Raw genomic sequence first — 24,506 nt, forward strand, 5'->3', positions numbered from 1 at the left:
AGAACTATGGTCGATATGACCTGTCACCAGACAGACAAGTAGACCACACCTTGTGAAAGCCTCAAGAGATCCAGCAATTTATGTTTTTAGTGCTTGAATCTTTTATCAATCTATCCCCAGAGTTAGCTTCTTCTTGGCGGGAGTCCAAAAATCCCAATCTATCATCTGGGTAGAAGAGATTCTTATTATTACCACAGATTAGATGAATTATCTCAGAATTTATTGTTTCCATATCATGAGATGGAGCTTCCTTGCCTGGAAACCATCTCTGAATACAAAAGGTCCATCAGTCAGCCTGAGATCTCCCATTAGAGGGATGGGTACTGTTCAGAATCTGTGGGAAGTAATGGGCTGCAGCTTCCCCAGTTGCAGTTTAGGTTGAGAAGGTTGTTCTCCTCTGCTCAGATGGCTGGCTGGCATCACCAGTCAACACAAGTGCTATGTGTGTGCTGCTGGGCTGGCATGAGTCCCTTGCATCATCCCAATCCATGAAATGTCAATGTCAGCAACAGTCTGAGATAAGTCCTGACTGAAAGGGTGAGACAAAGGCTTGCAACTTCAGTTTGCCAGACATCCTTGCAATTATAATACTGAGCCACTTATTAAAAACTAAGTGGTTTCTGTCCTGTAGAAAAGGGCAGAATGTGATCGTCAGTGTCCCATCGGCGAGTTGATCAATTTCCCTGGAACAGTGGGAAACTGTGAGGAATATGGCCTTGATCAGCTCCATCACATGGCCTGGGGTTAGGACACGCGGATGATCTGTGTCATAGCCTCTTCATCGGCTTGATTTGGATCCTACAAAAGAAAGCACAGTAAAAATGTCCTTTGCAAAAGCAACTGGGAATTCATGGCTCTCACTACTTATCACCAAGGGGAAGTACACAAACACTATGTCTGCATACTTATTCTGAGAAAAAGATTTCAAGCCTGGCCTGGCACTCCATGACAGAACGCTCCAGAGTTGAGAGAGTATCTCACTTTTTTAACACCTGTGCTGTGCTCTACACACTTAAGGATTAAGGATCCCTAGGTGGCTAAAAGACCTAGAGAAACCAAGTGATGTTGTATATTTTCATTATTTAAATACCGAGCACTTGGCAGGGCTGGAAAGGACACTGGATTTTATTTACTTTAAATCCACTCATTTTGCAGATAAATCTGAAGCTTGGACTAGAATCAAAAAGTTAGTGACAAGCCCAGCAAGAATTAATTCTCAAATCTCTTGGCTCTGACTTAATCTTCTTTCCACTAAACTCTGCCTGCCGCCTTCCCTTTACAAAAAACCTGCACTGTCAAGACGAAGATCAGTCCTTGGAGCTCACTGGCAGTCCAGTGGTGGGTCTGGTGCTTCCTCTGCTGTGGCTTACATTCACTCCCTGGTCGGGGAGCTAAGGTTCTGCAAGCCATGCAGTGCTACCATATACACAAAAACCCACCACATAACAACCACCTTCAGTTCCTCCACACCAAGGCTCTGAAGTCTCAACTGGCATGATCCAAGAAAAAGCTGAAACATTTCTAGGGGTGGTAGGACAAAAGGCTGAGTCTTGATCAAAGAGGAAGACCAATAACCAACATTTACTGAGTTCTCACCATGGACTAAGCACCAAGATTAAAAAAGCACTATCTTATAAAGACGGACTGGACAACAGTAAAGCTGGAATGTGATGGGTCTTCAGAATAAAGCTTCTGTATGGGAGGAACAGAATAGTGGGAGGAACCTAGTCAACAAAAATTTACTGGTGCTCATTCTTGAATGGGTATTATGCTAAATACAATGGGGAACAACAATTCTTGACTCTCTACACAGCTTATAGTCTAGAGTAGACAACCACTGCACAGTTACACAAATAAAATCATTATTACTACACTCAAAAGGAAGATGTGAGAAAATAATGGCGTAGAAGAGACCTCTGGATACAGCCTCAGATTGAAACCAAGACGTAAAAGATATGGAGACAGTCATGCAAAAGGATGGCGTGAAAAGCTTTACAGACAAGCTATTTTAAAGACAGAGGTTCTTGAACAGTAGAGCAAGAGCATGAAGACCAAGAAGCAGGAGGAAATAAAGCCAAAGGTGGGCAGGAGCTAGATCCTACAGGGCCCTGCTGGCCATGGTAAGCACTCTGGATTTTAGTCTTCGTGCAAATGGAAAAGGGCAGGAGTGGAAGGGAGCAGGCTGGTGATGTGATATGATACACACACTAAGACGTGGAAAGTGAGCTAGAGGGGGCACAAGAGGGGAAGAAGGGAGACTAGACAGCTGTTGCCTTGACTGAAGCAAAGAGAGGGTTAGACTAGCCTGACAGCAGTTGGGAGGGAAAAAGTAAGCTGATTCAGAGAATAGAGTTAAAACCAAGAGGACTTCAAAACTGGACAACTCTAGCTTTAATAATTGGGTGAAGGGACATGTGACTTATTGAGAGCTCAGAGTGTCTGGTTTAGGTTTAAAAATAAAATAAAAACCAAGAGTTCTACTTTGGACACATTGACTAGAAATGCCAATAAGATACAATCAGTGAAATTAGATGTAAGAACCAGTATGGCTATAGACTAAGTTCTGGAATTACACAGCCTAGGTATGAATTTCAGTTGTGCCATTTTATTAGATATTTTACTGTAGGCAAATGACTTAACCCCTCTAAACCTCAGATTCAAATGTAAAACAGAAACTATAATTTTTACCTCATGGGGGTCAAGGCTGTTGTAAAGATTCAATGATAAAATGCTTATGAAAGTGCTTAACGTAATGGCTGGCACACAGCAGTTAAGAGTTAGCTGCTGCTACTACTACACTAGGGAATAAACTTGTTCTCTGAAAATCAAAAAAAGTGAGAATTTCAAGAAGGAATTAATAGTAGTAACTGGAAAAGACAGAGGAAAAAAGGCCACTGGATCAAAGACCTTAGTTCTTTTAAGAACAAAGGGACTCTAAGATACACAATGTTGCATCCAGTTTACAGACTTGTTAGTCCCTAGTGTGAAAATACCAAGAGGACACTGTGAAGGCTTCTACCCAAGAAGAGTCAAGGCAACAAAGCTAAGAATTAAAGGTATAAATCCTCTTACCTGCATATGAGGACTATCTTTTTCCTTTGGAGAGAAAAATCGTCCGCCTTCACCACGCTTCCGTGCCATGGCATGACGGTGCCGAGACTCATGCAAGTATTTCTAAAACAAGAAAAACCAAGTTACTAGCTGAAAGCAGCAGAGCTCTCCAATGCTCAAAAGTTTAGAACGGCTGTGATCAAAGCCACCAGGGGCAATTATGACCTTGTATTATGGAGAAATCTTGGAGAAAACACAAACAGCAGCTAACCGTATCTAACTATCACAAGAATGTAAATGCCAAATGAGTAATAACTAAATACAGATTCCCCAAAGATATAGCAGTGATAACCACCTACCCCTCAATATATATCCCCCCTTTTGCTTCAGTAACAAACCAAATTTTAGCTGGTACAGTCTCATTAAAGAGATGGCATTTCCTAGCCTTATTTGCAGTGTGTGTGTGGCCATGTAATTAAATTTTGGCTAATGTGATTATGGAACTTTTTGAATGTTTCCCTGAAAGAAAGTCTCCTTATTCCCTTTGCTCCTTGGCTAGAGCCCAGGTGGTCATCTTGGACTACGGACAGCACACTAAGCAATCAGGACAGTAAGATAGGAGGGGAATGCTCCTGAGGGTTGCCACAGGACAATAGGTCTCTGCACTTTGTGTTAGTCGCTCAGTCATGTCTAACTCTTTGCAACCTCACAGACTGTAGCCCACCAGGCTCCTCTGTCTATGGAATTGTCCAGGCAAGAATACTGGAGTGGGTAACCACTTTTTCCTTCTCCGGGGGATCTTCCCAACCCAGAGATCAAACCTGGGTCTCCTGTACTGGAGGCGGATTCTTTACTGTCTGAGTCACCAGGACAGACAGTAAGTCCACCTCTGGACTTTATGGAAGATTAAAAACAACAACAACAATAAAACGCTATTTATGTTGTAGTTATTTTTTAAATGTTATAGTTGCAGCTCCATATAGCAATAATAAGTACCATTACAAAAGGTAACAGCTATCTTATGTCAAAGTCTGGAAGGTACTCCAGGAAACTAACCACATAAAAGGTTATTTCAGAAGTAGACCCTGCTGTTCTCATCCTGTATCCGTCCCAATGTTATACATACCCTTCTTTCCTTTGGAATTTTCCCTTCTGCTTCTAATTTAGCCCGAGCTTGTCTCCTCTTAAGTATACGGTGGTACTGTTTGGCATTGACATAGAGAGGCTCTTCTTCAAGCATCTCCGCCCCAGGGAGAGGGATTCTCTGGATTGCAGGCACAGAGCCAGCACCAGGTACCATCTGTGTGAAGAGCAAAATCAGAGCTTATTAAGTAGTAACATGAAGTATGGACATGGGAAACAATTTCTTGGTCCCTGTTCTTCTGAATGCTATGACGAGTAGCTTTATAGGGTACTTGTTGAAAGCAGATTCCTGGAGAACATTTACACTTAAGGCCCGCATTTTAAACAAATGTTCCAGATGATTCTGTAATAGGGGGCTAAGGACCCACACTGAGAAACAACATAACCCTGTCCAGGTTTTTGTCCACACACAGCTCCATTTTCTAAGAATGTCTGCTGCCATCTAATGGTCATGAACAGTAATCACAGGCAGTAAAAGAGCACAAGGGAAACACAAAGGAAGGTAGGTTCAAATCCACCGAGTGATGCTACATCGTTTAGTTACATAATGGTTAACTTACTAGACAATTCAACCCACATTTTCCGGAACAAATCCGGTTCTACTACCTTCCCAATAACAATAACTTTAAATGGTTACATTGTTTCTTCTAGTGGACTCCTCCACTTCTGTGTAGGTTTCTAGTATTTGTTCTTTTTTAGCTTACCCATTTTAGGTACTGTACACTGACACCCTATTTTGACATATGAGTTTACAGTCCACTCTCCTTCCCCTCTTCCCAATATATTTACATCATACTTTTTTTTTGGTTTCTCTATTGACTGCTGCTAAGTCGCTTCAGTCGTGTTCGACTCTGTGTGACCCCATAGACAGCAGCCCACCAGGCTCCCCCATCCCTGGGATTCCCCAGGCAAGAACACTGGAGGGGGTTGCCATTTCGTTCTCCAATGCATGAAAGTGAAAAGTCAAAGTGAAGTTGCTCAGTCGTGTCCAACTCTTAGCGACCCCATGGACTGCAGCCTACCAGGCTCCTCCGTCCATGGGATTTTCCAGGCAAGAGTACTGGAGTGGGGGGCCACTGCCTTCTCCATTGACTACACCTTTCTAATTCTGAACGTTTTTGTTTCACCCACTTTGGGCCGTATACTTTCTACTTCCCAAAGATTAGTAGTCTACAACTCTCTTCATTTCACTTATGAATAAGATTCCAGAAAAGTGAATGTTTACATCTGCTTTTCTTCTGCTGTATCTCTAGCACCTAGAATAGTCGCTGGCACACAGTAGGTGCACAGAATGAGTTATGGTTTACTGTAATGTTTATTGTAAAAGTAGACCACTGTGTCTTAAGAATCTCAGTCTCAAGAGGTCAGGATTATACACGAGCTTCATGAGAGATTTTAAAATACAAGCTGAAGAAATTTTCAAAGACAAAGATACATGGAAAAATAAGCTATGGACAGTGAAATGAAGGAGCGGTTTTCTTACCATGACCATGCCGCCCGAATTGACCACATTGCCTGCCACTGGCAGTGTCACTGTGACCGTCCCCTGCCCGCTGCTGGTTGTGTTGGTGTTGGCTCCCGTCTGAACAATCTGTGCTCCTGCCAGACTGGCTGCGGGGATGGTGATCATGCCTGAAACAGGGACTGTAACTTTAAGAAAATAAAACATAAAACAAACAAACAAAAAAACAGGTATACAGAAAGAAGGGAACACAGTTAGTCCCTCTTCTATCTGGCACACACGTATTAATCCTGGAAAAACATGGGCTTTTAGTACAAGGGGAGAAAAGGCACTCTTCCATTCTGTGCCTTGCTTGCTGTATATAATTCAAGTAATCACAAGTTTAGAGATGTTAATAACTATATGGGTTCTAGTTCTGAATAAAACTACTCATACTGAGTTGAAAAAGTTTTCAATGGGTGACCAAATATTTTGGAGGCTTCCCTTTCTATGAGTCAGTCTGACTTCAGCTATAGCCACTGTTCTTTTATAAATGACCTGCTTCAGGATGCATATTTTTAAAAAACTGTTTACTCTAAACCGACAATGAGTCAGACAGCTACAGGACTAAATCTTAAAATTAAACCAGGCATGCCAAGCCCCCAGACCTCAACAGCAGCACTTGAGGATGTGTCCATCATTCTCTGAGCGATCCCTGTTCTGGCTCTCTCCGGTCATAGCAGAGCATACTGCCTGCACTCGCTGGATTTTGTCTACTGCCAAATTTTAATCCCAAGTCAAACCTTCAGTCACAGAAGACATACCACTAACAAGGGTTCTACACGGTATTTATTTGGTCACATTCATGTCTCGCTTACTAGACTAGAGTGTCTTTGAGAAGAAAACTGTTTTCAGTAATGTGCTATATACACAGTGGTCATATAAGTCTTTTGGAATAAATTAATAATGAAGTGGCCAGGGGGAAAAAGAAAAAAAAGCAGCAGTGATGTATTTCTCTACCACTAAAGAAACTCCGTATTTCTAGTCTTCCATTTAGAGAACAGTTATTAGAAAGAATAAAAACCTTATATAATCCCCAGGGTCACAGTGGCTGCCTTTAACAGCTACTGCAGTTTTCTCCTGCAGATGGAGTCAACACTGGTCACGTGTTGGTGACAAGGAACTAACAATCAACGGACACTTAGAGGAAATCATTTTTGTTGTTGTTTTAAAAGTACGTTGTATAGAGGTCACCACAAAATTTCTAAAGCAGTCATTTGCTCAAGATGAACAGGATGCCCCCAAAAGTCCAAGAGAAATGCCCGGCATTCGTACCCTGCTGGAGAATGGTGCCATCTGCATTAACTGGCTGATAGACGATGGTTTGCCCTTCAGCAGTCTGTGCCACTTGCTGCCCCTGGACAGCAATCTGCTGCTGTGTCTGGAGGAAAAAAATCATGACACAATTTAATAATTCCAAAGACACCACAAGAAAAAAGGACCATGCAGTGCTTTTTAAGAAAAAGGCATTTTTGTGATAGTTTTCTTCCCCATTTCTACTACATGTGAAATACTCTACCCAGTTGTCTGACCCTCCCAAAGCAGCTGCGCTCCTCTGTTGACGCCGTGGAGAGACAGTGGAGTTACCTGCGTCTGGCCAGCAGTGACGGCCGTCTGGGGCTGCTGGATGATGATCTGCTGGGTCTGGCCCTGCTGGCCCTGCACCTGCACGGCCTGCCCACCCTGGATCTGGATCTGTCCCGGTGGGACCAACTGTATCTGCAGAAGAGAACACCAAGATTAGTGCCCTGCTGACACTGGTCTCCATTGGTCCTGGAGTGTTAGTTACTCAAATTCATCTAGAAGGCAGGAATTGCTCTGGAGAGGGAAAAAAACACAAGTCCTGTTCTGCTCTCTTATGAATTAGAGAGAGCTTGTTTTCCATTTATGAAACTGGGGAATTTTGATCACTGTCTGGATACTGGACGATATTAAAGATGATATTGCTGGCATTGGGAATATATTTCTAAAAGCTTATTCACTTAAAAATACACCCTGAAGTATTTTTGATAGATGAAATGGTAATGTATATATTCAAAATAATCCTTGAGTCAGGGAAAATAGATGAAAATAGATTTAAACAGTAAAATACTAGTTTTTGTGTTAAAATGGGTGATGAGGATTCACCATATCATTCTCTTTGCTTGTGTCTATGTCTGATGTTTTTAGTAACAAAATATTGAAAAAAATTATTAAGTAACTTTTAAACTTTCCAGCTGGAATTCTATAAATACACACACACACATAAAATCCTTAAAAGATTTTGTACAGAAAGGGGTATTATCATATTACATACCCCTGCAGTCAACACTTAAATTTAACAAATTAAATTAGAAAATGTTGGTAAATAAACAAACAAGAAATTTATCTGGTTATCTGGATCTATTTCTACCTGTTTTGGATAGCAAGGAATACCTATTATTGGTCAATAGGGTTTCCTCTTCTATCTACTCATATTCTTTGCCCGTTTTTCTATTCCACTGTTACTTTCATATCAACACATATAAAGAATTTTAAAAAATGTATTCTGGACACAAACCCCATTAAATGTTAAAAATATCTTCTCCAAATTATGTCTTCTACCTTTATTTTACGATATATTTTGACATACACCAAATTTTTAAGTTATAAAATTTTATGGGGTTTTTTTTTTTTTTTTTTTTGGTTTTTAAGAAATCCTTCTCTACCCCACATCATAAAGAAAATATTCCTATGAACAGAATATAAGTTTCCAAGTATGCTTTTTTTATAGTTAGATCTGTAATCTATCTAGCAAGTATTTTTGATATAGTATGAGGTAGAGATCAACTTTCCTTTTTGATACCATTCTTGAACCATTTCTTCACTGAAACTTTATACTATTTTTGTAATATACCAATTTCCAATATTCCTACATCTATTTCTTGGCTCTCTACTCCATTATCCGTATCACGCCATGGATCTTAATCTAAGGAGAGAGCCTAGGTTTAACTGGAATTCTAAAACAGAAGGTACAATTCAAAAAAAGGTGAAGTACACTTCTAAAAGACATGGTTATTAAAAAAAAACACACACTAAAGTAACCTCTAATAAAAATGGATTGAAATTTTAAGTGTTTTATGGAAGGCTATGGAATCATACCTAGAGCCATGTCATGCAACATTAACAGAAAATAATTTTTCCAAGATGGTTTGATTAGTTAACAGTGCTGCCTGGAGTGAGGAGAATAAGATAACCTTTTCAATGTCTTCTCTTAAAGGCCAAAAATCCTACAAAATCCACAGAATTTACAGCTGAAACGAACACTATCAATCACCTGATATAAACTGCATTTTTCAAATGAGAAAACCAACAATCAAAGAACTTGGCCGAGAGCAAAAAGTCTGTCTAATGGCAGACCTGCAAATGAATTCAGGTCATTGTATTCCTGATACAGTCTTCCTAGCTCTGTATCCCACTGTTTCTATTCAACAGAGAAGAGGGCATGCCAAGTGGGGGGACTGGAGAGGAGGCACTGAGAGGAAGGACAGAAATGAAATAACAGTGTGAAATTGAGGCAAGCACACACGCTGAAGTGTATTTGAAGACTCATACATTTATGCATGGAGAAATGTAGCAACTATTTTTAATCCTGACTACAACTCTATCTTGGCAAAAATATGCTGATAGCCTTAAAAATGACCTTACCCTTTGCCCAACCAATTCCTCCACTCCCAAAAATATTCCCCTAAGATTAAACTCAAGTGAAAAAAATAAAGCTATAAAATTCAAATACATTTATAGTAACCTTACCTATAAAAGCAAAAAGAAAAAAAAACAAAAAATCTCTAAGTACACAGTTAAAATTACAAATTCTGATTCATCAAAATGACTATTATGAAGGAATTTAAAAATAAAAGGAAGTAAAACAAAAATACAACAATAAAACTATATGCTTGTATACAACTATGCCCAAGAGGTGTGCACAAAACTACAAGGGAATATGCAAAACTTAAAAGTTTGGTTATCAAGCATGGCTCAATTTTTTTTCAACTAGTGGCTCAGACAGTCTGCCTATGTGGGAGACCTGGGTTCGATCCCTGAGTGGGGAAGATCCTCTGGAGAAGGAAGTGGCACCCCACTCCAGTACTCTTGCTGGAAAATTCCATGGATGGAGGAACCTGGTAGGCTACAGTCCATGGGGTCGCAAAGAGTCAGATATGCCTGAGCAACTTCACTTCACTTCATATTACATTACTCCAGAAAAATGAAGATATTAATGAAATCACAGAAGATATAAGCAGCTTTAGAAAATTTTAGTAAAGAGTTCATAAACATATATATATATACAAACACACACTCACTGGGATCTGGCTATTAGTTATTAATACAAAGGTGATATGACTTAAGCATATACTTCTCTGTAAATTATTTCTCACTAAAAATACTTCGTTATTAACCCTTCCCCCAAAGTTAACAGTTCATCCTTTTTAACAAGGACATAACGTGTGCTGAGTCACTTCAGTTGTATCCGACTCTTTGTGACCCTATGGACTGTAGCCCACCAGGCTCCTCTGTCCATGAGATTCTCCAGGCAAAAATACTGGGGTGGATAGCTATTCCCTTCTCCAGGGGATCTTCCCAACCCAGGGACCGAACCTGAGTCTACTGAGTCTCCTACATCACAGGCAGATTCTTTACCACTGAGCCACTGAGGAAGTTCAAGGACATAATACACCATATGAACATAGTATGATGTGCTCAATCGATTCTTTACCAACAGACACTCAGGCTACAATTTTTTTTTTGCTAGTATAATGCTGCAATAAATGTCTTTGTTTATTTCTTCCTACATATTTATCTTTTCTTCCTATAGAATAGATTCTCAGAAGTGGGACAGGTACATCAAAAGGCTTAAATATTCCAGCGCAAGATACCTTCCAAAAGGACTTTACAATTCGAAAATCAACAAAAATAATGTGCTTCATTTTCTTTACACCCATTCTAACACTGGATATAATCAGTGTTTTAAATTTCTGCCAACGAGATAAAAATGCCTGTAATTTTACTTTTGTTTTCTGTTTCTGAATCAGTCTTTCCAGTGAATTTACCTAACTACTTTACATGTCTGTTTAAAGAATCAGCTTTTACTTAGTTTTTTACATTTTTGTTAGTTTTCTACTTCATTAATTTTAACCTATCTTTTGCACATTTTCTTCTTGTCCTAACTTCCTAAAAAAAAATTATTATTTATTTTCAGTTCTTTTAAAATATTCAAGGTTATAAATTTTGCTCTAAGTATAGCCTGAGGTGTGTGTGATAAGCTTGGACTGAAATATTTTCATCACTTGGCTAGATAAGTTATAAATAACATGGAAGGAAATGAAAAGGATACTATTTCTGACCCAAAACAACAATCTCCAAAGCAGACTATACATTTCCCCCCTCAGTGCCCAGAAGAGCCAACAAAGGACACATTGATGATGACTTTTATTAAACTAGATACTCTTTTTATAAGCGTTTCCCAGATGGCACCAGTAAAGGTCCTGACTGCCAATGCAGAAGATATAAGAGATGTGATTTGATCCCTGGGTTGGGAAGATCCCCTAGAGGAGGGCATGGCAACCTGAAATGGAACAGGACTCTATAGTCCTTGCCCCTAACCATGTCCTCTGCCTGCCTGTTGTCTGTGGAAAACTTGAGTCAAACAGTAAGTTTAAACAGAGAAGTGAGAAATGTGGGAACAAAGGAAAACAGTCAAAGGAGACTAATAATAATAATGTAGTCATTAAGCACAGTCAAGGACCTTTTGTTCTTTCTCAAGGTCTATAGATAATATTCTGAGCTATATCCTGTGAGCTGTCTTATAGATAATAAAACACCAGGTGGAGAAGTTAACTACATGATGACCAGACTGTAACCAGGATATGAGCTGCCACAATTCCAAGAATTGGCAAAAAGAAATGGGAACAAACAGACCCTGGAGCTGAAGATTAACTACACCTAAAACAACGAAGATGATGGTGGTTGGGCCACTGAAGAGCAATCTGAAGATGACTGTCAGAGCTGACTCTGCTGTTCCTGTATGTAGACCCTTCCTGTTTATAAAAGCTCTTGCCTCACTGGTTGCCACTGGCGGGGAGGTGGGGAGAAAGTCGGACTTTGGACAGATGTCCACCACCCTTCCCCTCCCTGGCTGCCAGCATCTGAAACAAAGCAAACTTCCCTGTGTCCCTTCCACCAACCTGGCCTGCTTACTGGCTTTTGAGCAGTGAGCAGCCAGACCCTCCACACTCTTTTGGTAACAAACCCACCCTAGTACTGATGCCTGGAGAAACCCATGGACAGAGGAGTCTGGGGGGCTACAATCCTTAGGGTTGCAGAGCTGGACACGACTGAAATGACTTAGCAAGCTCTCTTTTTATATTACTTACATTGATTCAAGATCATGTCTAATACTTCGTCCTTACCAGAAATGTCCTATTTCTCTATGGCTCTGCTTTCTATCACTGACACTACAAAGGTGGGAAACTGACTAAATGCAACTAAATGCAAAAGGAAGGTAAGAAGCAATAAACACAGTATCAATTTTCAATTTGTAACAACTTATTTCTTAAAACTTCTATCCTGATATTCTAAATTTTTTTTTTTTTTTAATACCACTCACCTGCTGCAAACCCTGTGTCCCAGATACAGGTACTTGCATGATGGTTTGACCTTGTCCACCAGGAACAGCCTGGACCATGATGGGTTGGCCAGTTGATGTGATTAACTGACCTCCACTGACCTGTACCATTAATGGCTGCCCCTGGACCTAGAATAAAGTAAAATAAGAACAATGAAATAACATAAGACACAAAATGATTTTTACCTAAAGACAATCACTGCAACTACTCTGCTGTCTTTCTAGAGGAGGAAAAAGCAGGAGAGACACTAAGAAAATAATTTCACGTCCTCATCCTCAAGCAGTCTTCTTCAAAAAAACAGTATTTGTAACTAAGTGCCAAGCTGAATACTTAAAAGTCAGATAAAATGGGGTATAAGCAGAGTCTTTGGGAAGTCTCAATAGATACAAAGTGTTTATCATCAACTATAGGCTAAACTCATGAGAAGTATTTAATCAAATCATCAAGACTATTTGCCTTTTTAGTCCAATATCCAGGAATAGTCTCAGGTGAAGACTGGAGAGTAGGCAATGAGAGGGAGGGCTGATGGTGGTTGGCGTGCAAATTCTTAGTAATTTGGAAGGAGTAAATCAAACTGTACCTGGCAATGACTTCAGGTGAGGTATCAAGCAGCTCCAAAAGCTTATATAGAATACCCTTCCTCCTTACAGTTTCTCAAGCATAAATGAAACACATACCTTTTACCCTCTACCTCACCACTGAGAATTCTTGTCCTGTGGTTGTTTAAGGAGCCTACTAGTATAAATGCCTAGAAATATATTGGTCAATTTACAATTTTTGCGGTGGGACTGCTCACACTGGACCCTGCAATATCTGCATAGTTCTTTTAGCTTTAAAAAGCATGAAAATTATATAAATTTTCAACAGTACCAAAAAACTCTCAACTTTCAATCTCTAATGAGTAAATGGATCCCTCTAAAACCCAGGGCACTGAAGTGCTGTAACATCTTGAGTCCCAATATAAAAATGTCTAGCTATCTGAATGCATTCTGAAAGCCAAAACCCAAACCACTTTAGATGTGAATTGAAGTGTTCAACAAAATCGCTGAAAATCCAAAACTTTCAGATTCTATCTTTGTTTTGAGGAAGTATTTGTAACAGATCAAAAGAAAATTTGTATATCTGAAATAATCATTCTCAATGCCAGTGAAAGTATGTTCAAATAACAGTAATTAGTTAAAAGATCAATCTGTCCTAGATTAGTAGATTAGATATTAAGCCCTCCCCACCCCTATGAGTGTATTGGAATCTTTAGGAACATTCAAATTCTGTGTTTTGTTAAACTGCTCTTTGACAAATTCCACTTCACTTTTTAAAGACTTTACAATCTGATTCTCCTCTGCTTTTCTCCCTTCACTTCCCCATCCCAAATCAAATTCCCTTTGCTATACTAATGCTTCTACATGCTCTATTAGGAAATATTTTTAAAAATATTTATTGCATAACTAACTGAAAGAAGTATTTAAAATTCTCCACAAATAATCAGAGCCCTAGAGGAAAGGTTTCCATTATCTCCATAAAGTGCTTCCATTTCTTTAAAATCTGCATAAGAAGGAAACAAGTTTTAAGGCAATTATTTTGTACTTTTCTGGCTATCCATCATCTTAACTTCTCCCTTTGCTGACAGGCTACATATGCACAGGATGAACCATTTGAGACTCCAAGGAACCTGCTGTTTTTGCAACATATGATACAAGGATGCATGCATCAGACAGGAAGCCATACAGTTAAGAGCAGGTTAAGTTCCCATTCCACAAGTGGTTAACGACAATACTGCTTTATGTATCAACAAGATGAAGCAAGCATGAGAAACCTGAGTATCAAGCTGCTGAACTCTGAGATTTGAACAGTTTGGGAGTACCTACAAACTCAGCTTATTTCAGCTTAATTTATGCTTAGAATCGGATGTATATCATCAAACATTAAGAGTGGCAGGTGTGGGAGTAGGGCTGAAAGGGTAAAGTGAAATGACTACAAAAGGGAGTTCACTGCAGGATGCTTGCTAAGCAGCACCAACAGTAAAGTGAGATGCCAGCTCTACTTTCTAGGTCCTACTCATTTCCATTCAGAGGAGGAAAAAAGGCAGGCTACTTGAACTTTGCCATGTTCTCAAAAATATGGTCATTTTAAAGTAACCTAATAAATACAGAAAAGACTTTTGCTTCTTCTGTTTACATAGGAACTGGCCCAAATTTAACCCCAATTTAGGTGTTTAACTTGGTCATACATAATGTTAAGAAACTGCATTGTTTAAGTAGGAATTCTTACGGTGGCTATAATACCTAAGATTTACAGACAGCATATCTCTCTTCTGTTCAACCAAGAGCTATGGGGCAATCTCTGCAGATCCAATAATAAGGTCACAACTTCCCCAAGAAAAGTAGTGAGAGGATAGCAGAGATTAACAAGATTCAGTGATTAGATCAATCTTGTCAAACGCAATCATTATTTTATATCTGAGCTATCCTTTTAATAAAGCACAATCTAGCCTAGTAAAATGTATACATTTTCTTCTCTATTATCGTAATACAAAGAAAATTTACCATGCAATCTTATTAGAGAATCTGAGCTCTAAATAGGTTCTAATGCCACTTGTAAGAATTTCTTCACTATTTGTTCTCAGGTATTCCCCCCAAAACATACTAGCCAAATGGCACTTTTCAGAAAACTGATACAGCATCACTACATGATTTAGCACAACACATTAGGAAACTGGCATCTTATAAGCCTCAAGGACAAGTTAGCAGCATCAAAGTCATGCAACTGGCTTTGCCGTCCCTCCGTGAGATCCTACGACAAACAGCACCAGACACGAGGAGAGAAGTCCATGCAGTGCTTACAGAGAGTCAGAGAGAGCACCACTACCTGCAGGGTCTGGACTTGCTGGCCTGAGGCGGATGCCACCTGGGCCTCAGTCTGCAACTGGACAGCAGTGACACCACCCTGCTGCTGAGAACAGGAACAGGAAGAGCTTGAAATGTGTCAGGAAGGAAATGTATAGTTCAAGACATGAGATCACCTCACCTCTTATGGGAGAGGAAGGGTCTTCTTTCAATAGCCCCACCCTACACAGGACTTTCAAACTGGAGACTCCCTATACTGAAGCTTTTTGTTGAAGGCAACAGATTACAGACTTCTGTCTTACAAATTACAGATTACAGTCTTCTGTCTCCAGAGCAGAACTCAAATACACTTCCATGACTCAAAAACATCGATATAGCTGACATTATTAACAAAAATTTTTTAATGCAGTCCTTCCCTCCAAAATTAAGCATTTGATCCTTCTGCATGCAGTTATTTTAACGTTCTTTTTATTTCCTCAAATGAGTTCACAAGAACAAAATAGTTCATCAGGTTTTAGCAGCCTAGAAGCTACAATGAAGAACTTCTGGAACTTGAATGCAATCACCAGAAAGGAAGAATAAAGCAATCACCATGAGACAAAAACATCTTCATGAGGTCACTGCTCTCATGTCCCCAAACTAGGATTACTCCTACTCAGTTGGACTACCTTAGAAGCAATGTATTCACAGACTCAACTTAATTTTTATTACCCCTAGTAGTAACTTCAGACAGAGCAAGAATTCACTCACTAGGGCACTGGTATGAATGAACGGAGGGTTCTCTGTGGAATCTCCCTTTCTATCAAGGCAGCTGAAAGAAGCTGCAGTTTTGTGGAAGGAAAAGCCAGCAAAGGAATTTTGACAATTAATCTCTTTTAATAAAAAGTAGCTCCTTCCTTTGGTCATTAGACAGAACAACTCACCATCAAAACAACCATTGCCCACCTACTCTGCCGCCCCCCCCCCCCCCCCCAACTAATGACTTTTCTATATTATCCAGGTCCCATTTTGGAAACAAAACATTTCCAATTTTGGCCTACAGGCCAAATCAATGCACAATAAATTTATTTTCTTCTAGGGAGAAAAAACAAGAGAAGTTTTCCTAAAACAAACCCAGGTATATATAATCAGAAAATGTAATCTGTGTATAAATTCAAGAAGGCAACCTATCTGAATTAGGAATAGACCAGCAGCAGAAATCCTTTCTAATACGTGCTTATCCATAAGTGTGGATACCTATTATCCTCATATTGAACTACAGGTTTTCAAAATAAACACTGTGATGGATCAAATTAAATAGTGCATTTCTTAGAAGCTATCTTGGTTTGTCTATCTGGTAAGGCCAAAGCCTTACCAGACCACAAGATGGCTTAATCAGTAAGAGAAACAACCAAATTTAATCCAGGAAAACAAAACCACCCTTCAAAGCTCCATCTGAAAACAGACTAAGTATTTTCGATTTCTACTAAAAGGGGGCAGTTTATTAAACCGGGAACCCATGACATCAAATTCTAAGTAGTTATGGACTAGATAGACTTCTGAACAGAAAAAATCAGAGAAATCACAATAAATCCAATCTTCAAAAAGTACTTCAGCACAAATAGACCCACTAGAAGATCCGATGCCTCTCAAATCTAGAACTGAGATGTGTTATCATCACCTCCATTGCTGTCATTTTGTTTAAAGCAGTTTTACTTCCATACCTGCTGCTGAATCTGTCCAGCCTGTACAACAATCTGCTCTGCTGAACTGTTGCTGTTTGCTGCATACTGTTCCATGGCCCCTCCAAATTAGAGTTCTGTCCACAGTCAGCGTCACTCTGGAGACCCTAGAGGACTGCCAGATGCACTCCTATTAGAGAGGGAAGAAAAGAAAGTAGAGTGAGAGTGTTAGTTAAGGCCTCCGAGATATTCCATTGTTAATATGCATTAACATATTAACATTTAATATGTTAAATAGCATCTTGATAACGCTATTTAACATATTTAAAAATGCTCAGTCATTACTCATCAGCAACTTTCCCTTTCAGTACTGCTAGAGCAACACTTGCACCTTAGAAATTCTCATTAAGCTACAGAATCACTTTCTTACAAGGCCCATTTAACACAGATTTCAGGCCTGCACATGTACTTTAGAGAACTGTGCTTTTAATTTGTAACACATTTGTACTACATGTGATCTGCAATCTAAAATTTTAGAATTTATTAGTTAGTACGTAATTACCCAGATCTGAAGTCCAACAGATTGCTTATCAGTGTTAAGAAAGACACAGAGAAGGTTTAGGAGTTTGGGCTTTAATACAGAGCAATAAATAAAAAAGAATTATAGAAATGGCATAAATGCTATTTGCAGATTAAAGAAAAAAAATTTACATATCAAGGGTATTATTTTCTCTGAAAAGACTCTACATTTTCTTCAGCCATGAATCTGAATGCCTGATAATACCCCATCCTTTGTTAATTTTAACTTTTTTTAATGAAAATTTTCAAATATATACCCCAAATAGTGAGAACACTATAATGTTCCACCTACTCCCCATAGCAATCACCCAGCTTCAACAATTTTCAACCCATGGTCAATCTTATTTCACATATATCTCATCCATTTTTCCACCCACCCTCCCTCTGCATTGCTGTTGTTCAGTCGCCAAGTTGAGAGTCTGACTCTTCGTGACCCCATGGACTGCAATATTTTGAAGCAAATCCCAGACACCTTATTACTTCGTAGCTCCATAAATACTTCAGCATCTGCCTCCAAAGAGTAAGGATTCTTTTGTCTTTATCATTTTATCACAATGATACTGTGTCTCTACAATTACTTCAAACATTAAAAATTTTGTAAGTTTTTAATATTAAGGGAAAAAAAGCAAGAGAATTCCCCCCCCCCCCCCCCAAAAAAATCTATTTCTGCTTCACTGACCACGCTAGAGTCTTTGTTTGGATCACAACTGTGGAATATTCTTAATGAGACAGGAATACCAGACCACATTACCTGCCTCCTGAAAAACCTGTATGTAGGACAAGAAGCAACAGTTAGAACTGGACATGGAAAAACGGACTGGTTCAAAACTGGGAAAGGAGTATGTCAAGGCTGTGTATTGTCACCCTGCTTCTTTAATTTATATACAGAGTACATATCATGTGAAATGCCTGACTGGCTGAAGAACAAGCTGGAATCAAGATTGCGGGGAGAAATATTGACAATCTCCAATATGCCCATGATACCACTTTAATGGCAGAAAGTGAATAGGATCTAAAGAGTCTCTTGATGAAGGTAAAAGAGGAGAGTGTAAAAGCTGGCTTAAAGCTCAACATTTAAAACACGAAGATCATGGCATCTGGTCCTATCACTTCATGGCAAACAGACCAGGAAAATGTGGAGACAGTGTCATGTTTCATTTTCTTGGGCTCCACAATCATTGTGGACGGTGACTGCAGCCACAAAATTGAGACACTGGCTCCTGGGAGTAACAGCTATGACAAACCGAGACAGCGAATTAAAAAGCAGAGACATCACTTTGCCGACAAAGGTCCATATAAGTCAGTTATGGGTTTTCCAGCAGTCATGTATGGATGTGAGAGTTGGACCATAAGGAAGGCTGAGCACTGAAGAATTGACGCTTTTGAACTGTGGTGTTGGAGGAAACTCTTGAGAGTCCCTTGGACTGCAAGGAGATCCAAACAGTCAATCCTTAAGGAAATCAACCCTGAATATTCATTGGAAGGACTGGTGCTAAAGCTGAAGCTCCAATACTTTGGCCACCTGATGTTAAGAAATGACTCACTGGAAAAGACTGATGCTGGGAAAGATTGAGGGCAAGAGGCAGCAACAGACAATGAGATGGCTGGATGGCATCACTGCCTCAATGGACAGGAGCTGAGCAAACTCAGGAAAATAGTGAAGGTCAGGAAAGCCTGGCATGCTGCAGTTCATGGAGTCACAGAGTTGGAAATGACTTAGTGACTGAATAACAGCAACAAATATCATTAAATATGCAGTCAAGGCCCACATTTACTCTTCTCATACACTTTAACAGCTGAAAGCTCCTTTTGAAATAAGGACACGATTAGATAAACTGAAGTTATAATGAGAACCCTGAATAAAGGCTTGATTTAAAAACCTTAAATCTTCTCCCAAACTTTTCTCCAGGCCTCCATAAATTCTAAAATTTGAGTGACAGTTACACTTGAGTTACACTGAATTACATGAGTTGCACATCATAGCAGCAAAGCAACGTACCTCTCCCCACAAATCCACACATGGTGGATGAGATGAACTACCCACCATTGATTGTTAAGTGGCTCAGTATTTGTGAATGCCCAAATATTCAGGAAGAAGTGCACTGATGGGTGAAGTTAAGTTTAAACATAGATATATACAGATACCTCTCTAAAAAGGCAAGTACAGTACATTAAGAGCAGATTCTAGACGACAGGCACACAGGTGTTTATTATAAAACTCAACTTTACTGTATATCTAAAACATTTTATACTAAATGTTGGGAGGAAAATCTAATAAAACTCAATCAAGTCTATTACTTATAACAAACTGGTACAGAGTATAAGAGTGTAAGAGCCGTGAGTGAGTGGCAGGATGACCATGCCACTGACCCCGACAGTACATATGGCCATGTGGTTCTTCATCTCACCACCCCTGCTCTAATGGAATGCTCACCAAACACGCATCTAGTTATAATCTGGATTCATATACAGTAGCCAACAGGGAGCAGATATGATCAGTAACACAAATAAACCTAACAGTTAATTCTCACTGCATACGGACAAATCGGCCTTCTGGTTTTTAATATGTCTCTTCTAAACTGGTTGACTGAGTTGGCTCCTCAGAGATTCTGGAAACAGTACAGAAAACCAGAATTTCAGCCAGATTAAGTGGCTTTTCCAGGGAAGTGAATGGTCTTTCCTAAATTCTATCTTGTCTCTTAACTGCAATATACACACTGCACTTATGTTTCTAAACTAATAAAATTAAAAATTAAAGGTCATGAGTAGTGTGATTTCACTTATATGAAACCCTGAGATGGTAACAGTAATCCAGAGACGGAAGGCAGATCAGTAGTTTCCTGGAAATGGAAAACGGGGAAGAGGGAAGTTGACTGGGATAGAGCATCTGGAACTTTCTGGGTGATAAAATGTTTTATATTTTCATTATGGTGGTGGTTGCATTTGTGTATAAATTTATCAAAATCCATCAAAACGTACACTTAAAATGATTATCCTTTATGTCTAAACTATATCTCAAAAGAGTTGATTAATAAAATAAGGATAGGAAGCAACATCCTCTGTATTTTAACAACCCACTCCACCTTCAGTCCCCTTCCTGTGTGAGATTTTTTCCCTTGACCCCTAATTTCCAGAAATTTACATCATACTGGAAGTGCAAAGAAATGATTGATAAAATGTCATGCAGGTTTTCTTTTTAACTAGTTTATCCTCGTAATACAAATGCTACAACTTAGAAACATTTAAATCCACTATACTTTGATGGGTCAAAACAGAAGGGGTTTCAAGCTTAACAGCCATTTCTCATCATGTATTACTGGGGGAGTGACTCAGCGTGGAGCATGATATTTAGACTGCCAATGGGGAACAGCAGTTGCCACCAGCTTCTGTAAAGCCGTATGTTCCCATTATTGTGGGCTTCAGTTAGCAGAACTGCAATATAACTGACATCGTCTTTCCTGAAGTGCTTTTCTGCCCACATTCTGACAGAATTAAGTCGGCCGGATTTAGTCTGTCTAGTTCTTGCTCCTAATTCAAAGTTTGAATGTCTTTTCCTCAAAGACAGAAAGAACATATGTTTATTCTGGTTAGCAAGAAAATCTCTTCCTCCTCACTTCAAGGCACAGAACCTGAAACGCAGCAAACTACTTAGAAATCCATTTGTTTTGGACCAACACACATTTTAACTCAACCAGAAACTCAACCTTAACAAACAAGTGAAAAATCCTGCAGAATTATCATATTTGATCATCACTACCAGGCAAAGACTAGAAGAGCAGTTTTTAAACTTTTTGACAGCTCACAGTAAGAAACACATTTCCTATCACAAATGCACTTAGACCATATTTTAAAAAGGTAACTAAACGTTTCATGACTGATCTTTGTAAGTATAACTTAAGATGAATGGTGGTATTCTCTATTCTACTGTAAAAAATTACCAGCATTGGTCCACTAAATTGCCTTCACAACTTAACAAACAGGTCCTGATCTGTTTGATAGAAGACTAGAGAACAAAGAGCTCTGGTATCCCCATCATCCAAAAGGTTTCTGGATTGCAGTTCCTAATTTGCATAATCTCCACTAATGATGGACCACATGTCAAACACTGTCTTGAAGGTTTTAGAAATAAAAGGAAAACTATATGTTTTTAAATTTAATAAAGGGGTAAAAATCTGTACGCAATCCCTAAAGGAAAAAAACAAACAAAAAGAGTTTGAAGGACAGAAATTGGGGACAGGCATGAAGTCTTTAAAAAAAAATGTGGCATCTGACCTGGTCTTAAGCACACGTAGGATCTACACGTTGACCAAGTGGAAGGAAATGGAGTGCTCCAAATGAAGACATAGCATAAAAACAAAGAGAAAAATTTCCACATATAAAACAGCAGGCTAAACGGCCACATGTCAAGAGAAGTTAAAGGTCAGATTACTGTACTCAAAATTCCAGGCAAGGAAGTTCTTTTGCAAATAAGTAGGGTTTCTAGAGGGGTTTAGCAATAATATGACCAGACAATAACTGTCTATTAGAAAGAAGTCTAGCAAAAATGTTTGCTGGTTTTAGAGTGACACATAACTACCATTTTTAAGTCCCAAGGTATTTATCCTCTCCAAAGGCAAATGTAAACGTGCTAAAAAAAAATCTAAATCACAGTGCCCCATCTATCAGACATTTTACAAATCAATTTTTTAAATGAGTTCAACAGTAAAAAATTCATGGCAAAAAATGAAAACAAAAGTGTCCCCAATTTTTTAGTAGTGGAAAGAGCACTGAAGTAGCTTTCTGAAACTTACCAGTTATATGACTTCAGTAAATGTGATTATAAAAATAGGCATCATATACTAAAGGCTGACTGTATGTAACAAGGACTGCTGTACTGTGCTTCACCTGAGTAAAAAATTTTAAAGTCCTAGGAGAAAAATCTCCCTTCCTCCCCTCCAAAGTCAGTTGTTATTGTGGAGCAGAATCTCACAGGCCAGTAACTTATTTTTCCAAACTTGGGGGGAAAAAAAAAGTGCTTCTAGACTTCTGAAATCTCCACAAAATAACTGCTCCCGAAAAACCCCTTAGCAAAATATACAAGTGGTTTTGTCAAACTGCGTTTCCCAACCTACTGAACTGTCACAAATGCCCACTGCCCTATACGTTCTTCTTCCCCCGAACACACAGCAAAGTTTGGTGCCTCAGCACATGCTCTTCTCTTTGTGAGCAATGCTCTTCCGTTCTTTCCTCCCCAAAGAAATCCCATTATCCTTCAAGGCCAATTAAAAGTGTAGCAATGCTGGCCTTCCACCGAGGTTGTCGTTAGCTCACACATCACAGAATTGAACTTGGCCCCGTTACAGCACTAACCCTGAGAGATGAATCACCTGTTCACCTGTCAATCTCCACCAGGCTGGGAAGGTTCTCATCGACAATCACTCTCCCCCCAGCAGATGGACGCCTGGTTTATACTAACTGTTCGATACTTGGCTGTCAAAGGAGATTTCCTCTCACCCTAACGAAAACCCCAGAAGACTGTTAAGTTTCTATAAATACCCAAGAAAACGTCAACATACTGGGGAACAAAACAAACCAAGAGATGGCTGTGAACCAAGCTAACGAGTGAAGTCTGACATGTTCGAAATGACACAGAAAGGTGAAAGGAAAAGAAACTGTACATTCCTAAGGGAGCGAGAATCCACGAGATGAGCAACAGATAAAACTAATGAAAGCAAATTGTGCAGCCTCGGGGGAAAGGAATGCACAGAGCTCGCAATCTTCTAAGAGCGAGGTTCCAGGCACCGAATGGACAGGGGCTTACAGCCCGGGCAAGGAAGGGACACCGCCTGGATGGGCTCCAGGACGGAGGTGTGCGGTTCTGCCCGGCGATCGGGGCGGGGAAGAGAGGAAATGACGAGCCAGAAGGGGGTGGTAACGGCGCCGGGACCGGAGACCCGGGAGCGCGCTAGGAGGAGGGGCGCAGCGGGGTCCGAGGAGGGGGCGCACTAACGAACCCCTTCCCCGCCCCCCACCCCTCTGGCAGAGGGATGGCGGGGGCGGGCCCGCAGAGTGCCGAGGCGGGGGCGGGCCGGCTCCCTCTCCGCGCTGCACGCGGGGCCCGGTGGCCACGGCGCACATCTTCCCCGGTCCTCCTTCCCCTCCTAAGAGGGCTGCAGACAGGACAGACCCGCTCACGGAGGGGAGGGGTGCGCGGGCCCGGCGGGAGGAAGACTGCCCGTCCCGGGGGCCGCCGCGTGTTGAGTGCAAGGGCAGGTTTAAGTTGTGAGGCCAGAAAGACCAGGAGGAAACTGCCTAGGCCCGAGTGGGTGTATACCTGAACATAGGGGTCTTGTGGCAGGTAAACCCCACACCCCCTGGTCTGGGGCCCGAGAAACTGGGCCAAAGGGTCGGGGAGAACAGCGACGCATCCCCAACTGGCCCTGGCACCCTGCGCGGGTCTGGGCCCCGAGATGCCTGCTCCCGAGGGCGCCATCCCTTCGCGGGGCGGCCCCCTGCAGGCCTCGGTGGGGAGTGCCCCGGAGAGCTTCGCAGGCTCTGGTCCGGGGCAGCAGGTCACCCCGCTCGGCTAGACTCAGCTCGACTCCCGGGGCTCGACAGGCGCCTGGGCCTCTCCTGAGTGGTCAGCGAGACCCGCCAATCGGGGCGCTGGGGCCGGCTCTGGGCCGCTGGATATTGGCTCCTCACACTCACCGTGCCTCGCTCCCCCGGTTCGCTGCCCGCGCTGATTGGCTCCAGTACCGGACCCCGAAACCCAATCAGAGGCTCCAGCCGCCGCTGCCGCCGCCACTGCCGCTGCCTCGCAAAATGGCGAAGTCGAACAAAGGGGAATCGGGCCTCCCTCCAACTGCCTCCGCGCAGGCGCCTCTTAGGCCACGCCCCCTACCCCGAGCTCTGGGCACGCCCCACCCCCGCAGAAGCAGCACTGCGCAGGCGTATGTCTTAGCCACGCCCAGTTTCCTGATTGGCTCCCACCCGGCCAAAGGAATACGCAGGCGCCTTCCAGGCGCTCCAGACCCTTCCACTCAAACGCCGCCCTGAACATTAGCACCACGCAGGCGCTAAGTAACTCCTTTGCCAACTGCCC

The 24,506-nt window shown here is 41.0% G+C and overlaps 1 protein-coding gene across 9 annotated transcripts; it reads right to left on the reverse strand.

Moving 5' to 3' along the window:
* Positions 1-198: 198 nt before the first annotated feature.
* NFYA (nuclear transcription factor Y subunit alpha) lies at positions 199-24,248 on the reverse strand. 9 transcript variants are annotated; one of them, XM_025270425.3, is made up of 10 exons: positions 24,113-24,248; positions 16,886-17,033; positions 15,205-15,285; positions 12,321-12,467; positions 7,283-7,414; positions 6,971-7,076; positions 5,678-5,844; positions 4,178-4,351; positions 3,073-3,174; positions 199-798 (listed from the first exon to the last, which is right to left on the reverse strand). In XM_025270425.3, the coding sequence occupies exons 2-10, from the start codon at positions 16,958-16,960 to the stop codon at positions 745-747; spliced, it is 1,038 nt and encodes a 345-aa protein (XP_025126210.1). In that variant the 5' UTR covers positions 16,961-17,033; positions 24,113-24,248; the 3' UTR covers positions 199-744. The 9 variants fall into 9 exon arrangements, with proteins under 9 accessions (XP_025126210.1, XP_006069196.1, XP_006069197.1 ...); XM_006069134.4 differs by having other exon boundaries at positions 15,202-15,285; XM_006069135.4 differs by having other exon boundaries at positions 15,205-15,288.
* Positions 24,249-24,506: the final 258 nt, after the last annotated feature.

This window comes from Bubalus bubalis, chromosome 2 (genome assembly GCF_019923935.1).
Source record: "Bubalus bubalis isolate 160015118507 breed Murrah chromosome 2, NDDB_SH_1, whole genome shotgun sequence".
NCBI classification, from domain to species: Eukaryota; Metazoa; Chordata; class Mammalia; order Artiodactyla; family Bovidae; genus Bubalus; species Bubalus bubalis.

Bases quoted from the DNA above. Each gene is read 5' to 3' on its own strand.
- NFYA (XM_006069133.4), bottom strand. From the start codon at position 16,960: ATGGAACAGTATGCAGCAAACAGCAACAGTTCAGCAGAGCAGATTGTT. The intron at 15,289-16,885 runs GTATGGAAGTAA...TCCTGTTCTCAG, and splicing joins CTGGACAGATTCAGCAGCAG to CAGCAGGGTGGTGTCACTGC. The intron at 7,077-7,282 runs GTAACTCCACTG...TTTTTCCTCCAG, and splicing joins TCACTGCTGGCCAGACGCAG to ACACAGCAGCAGATTGCTGT.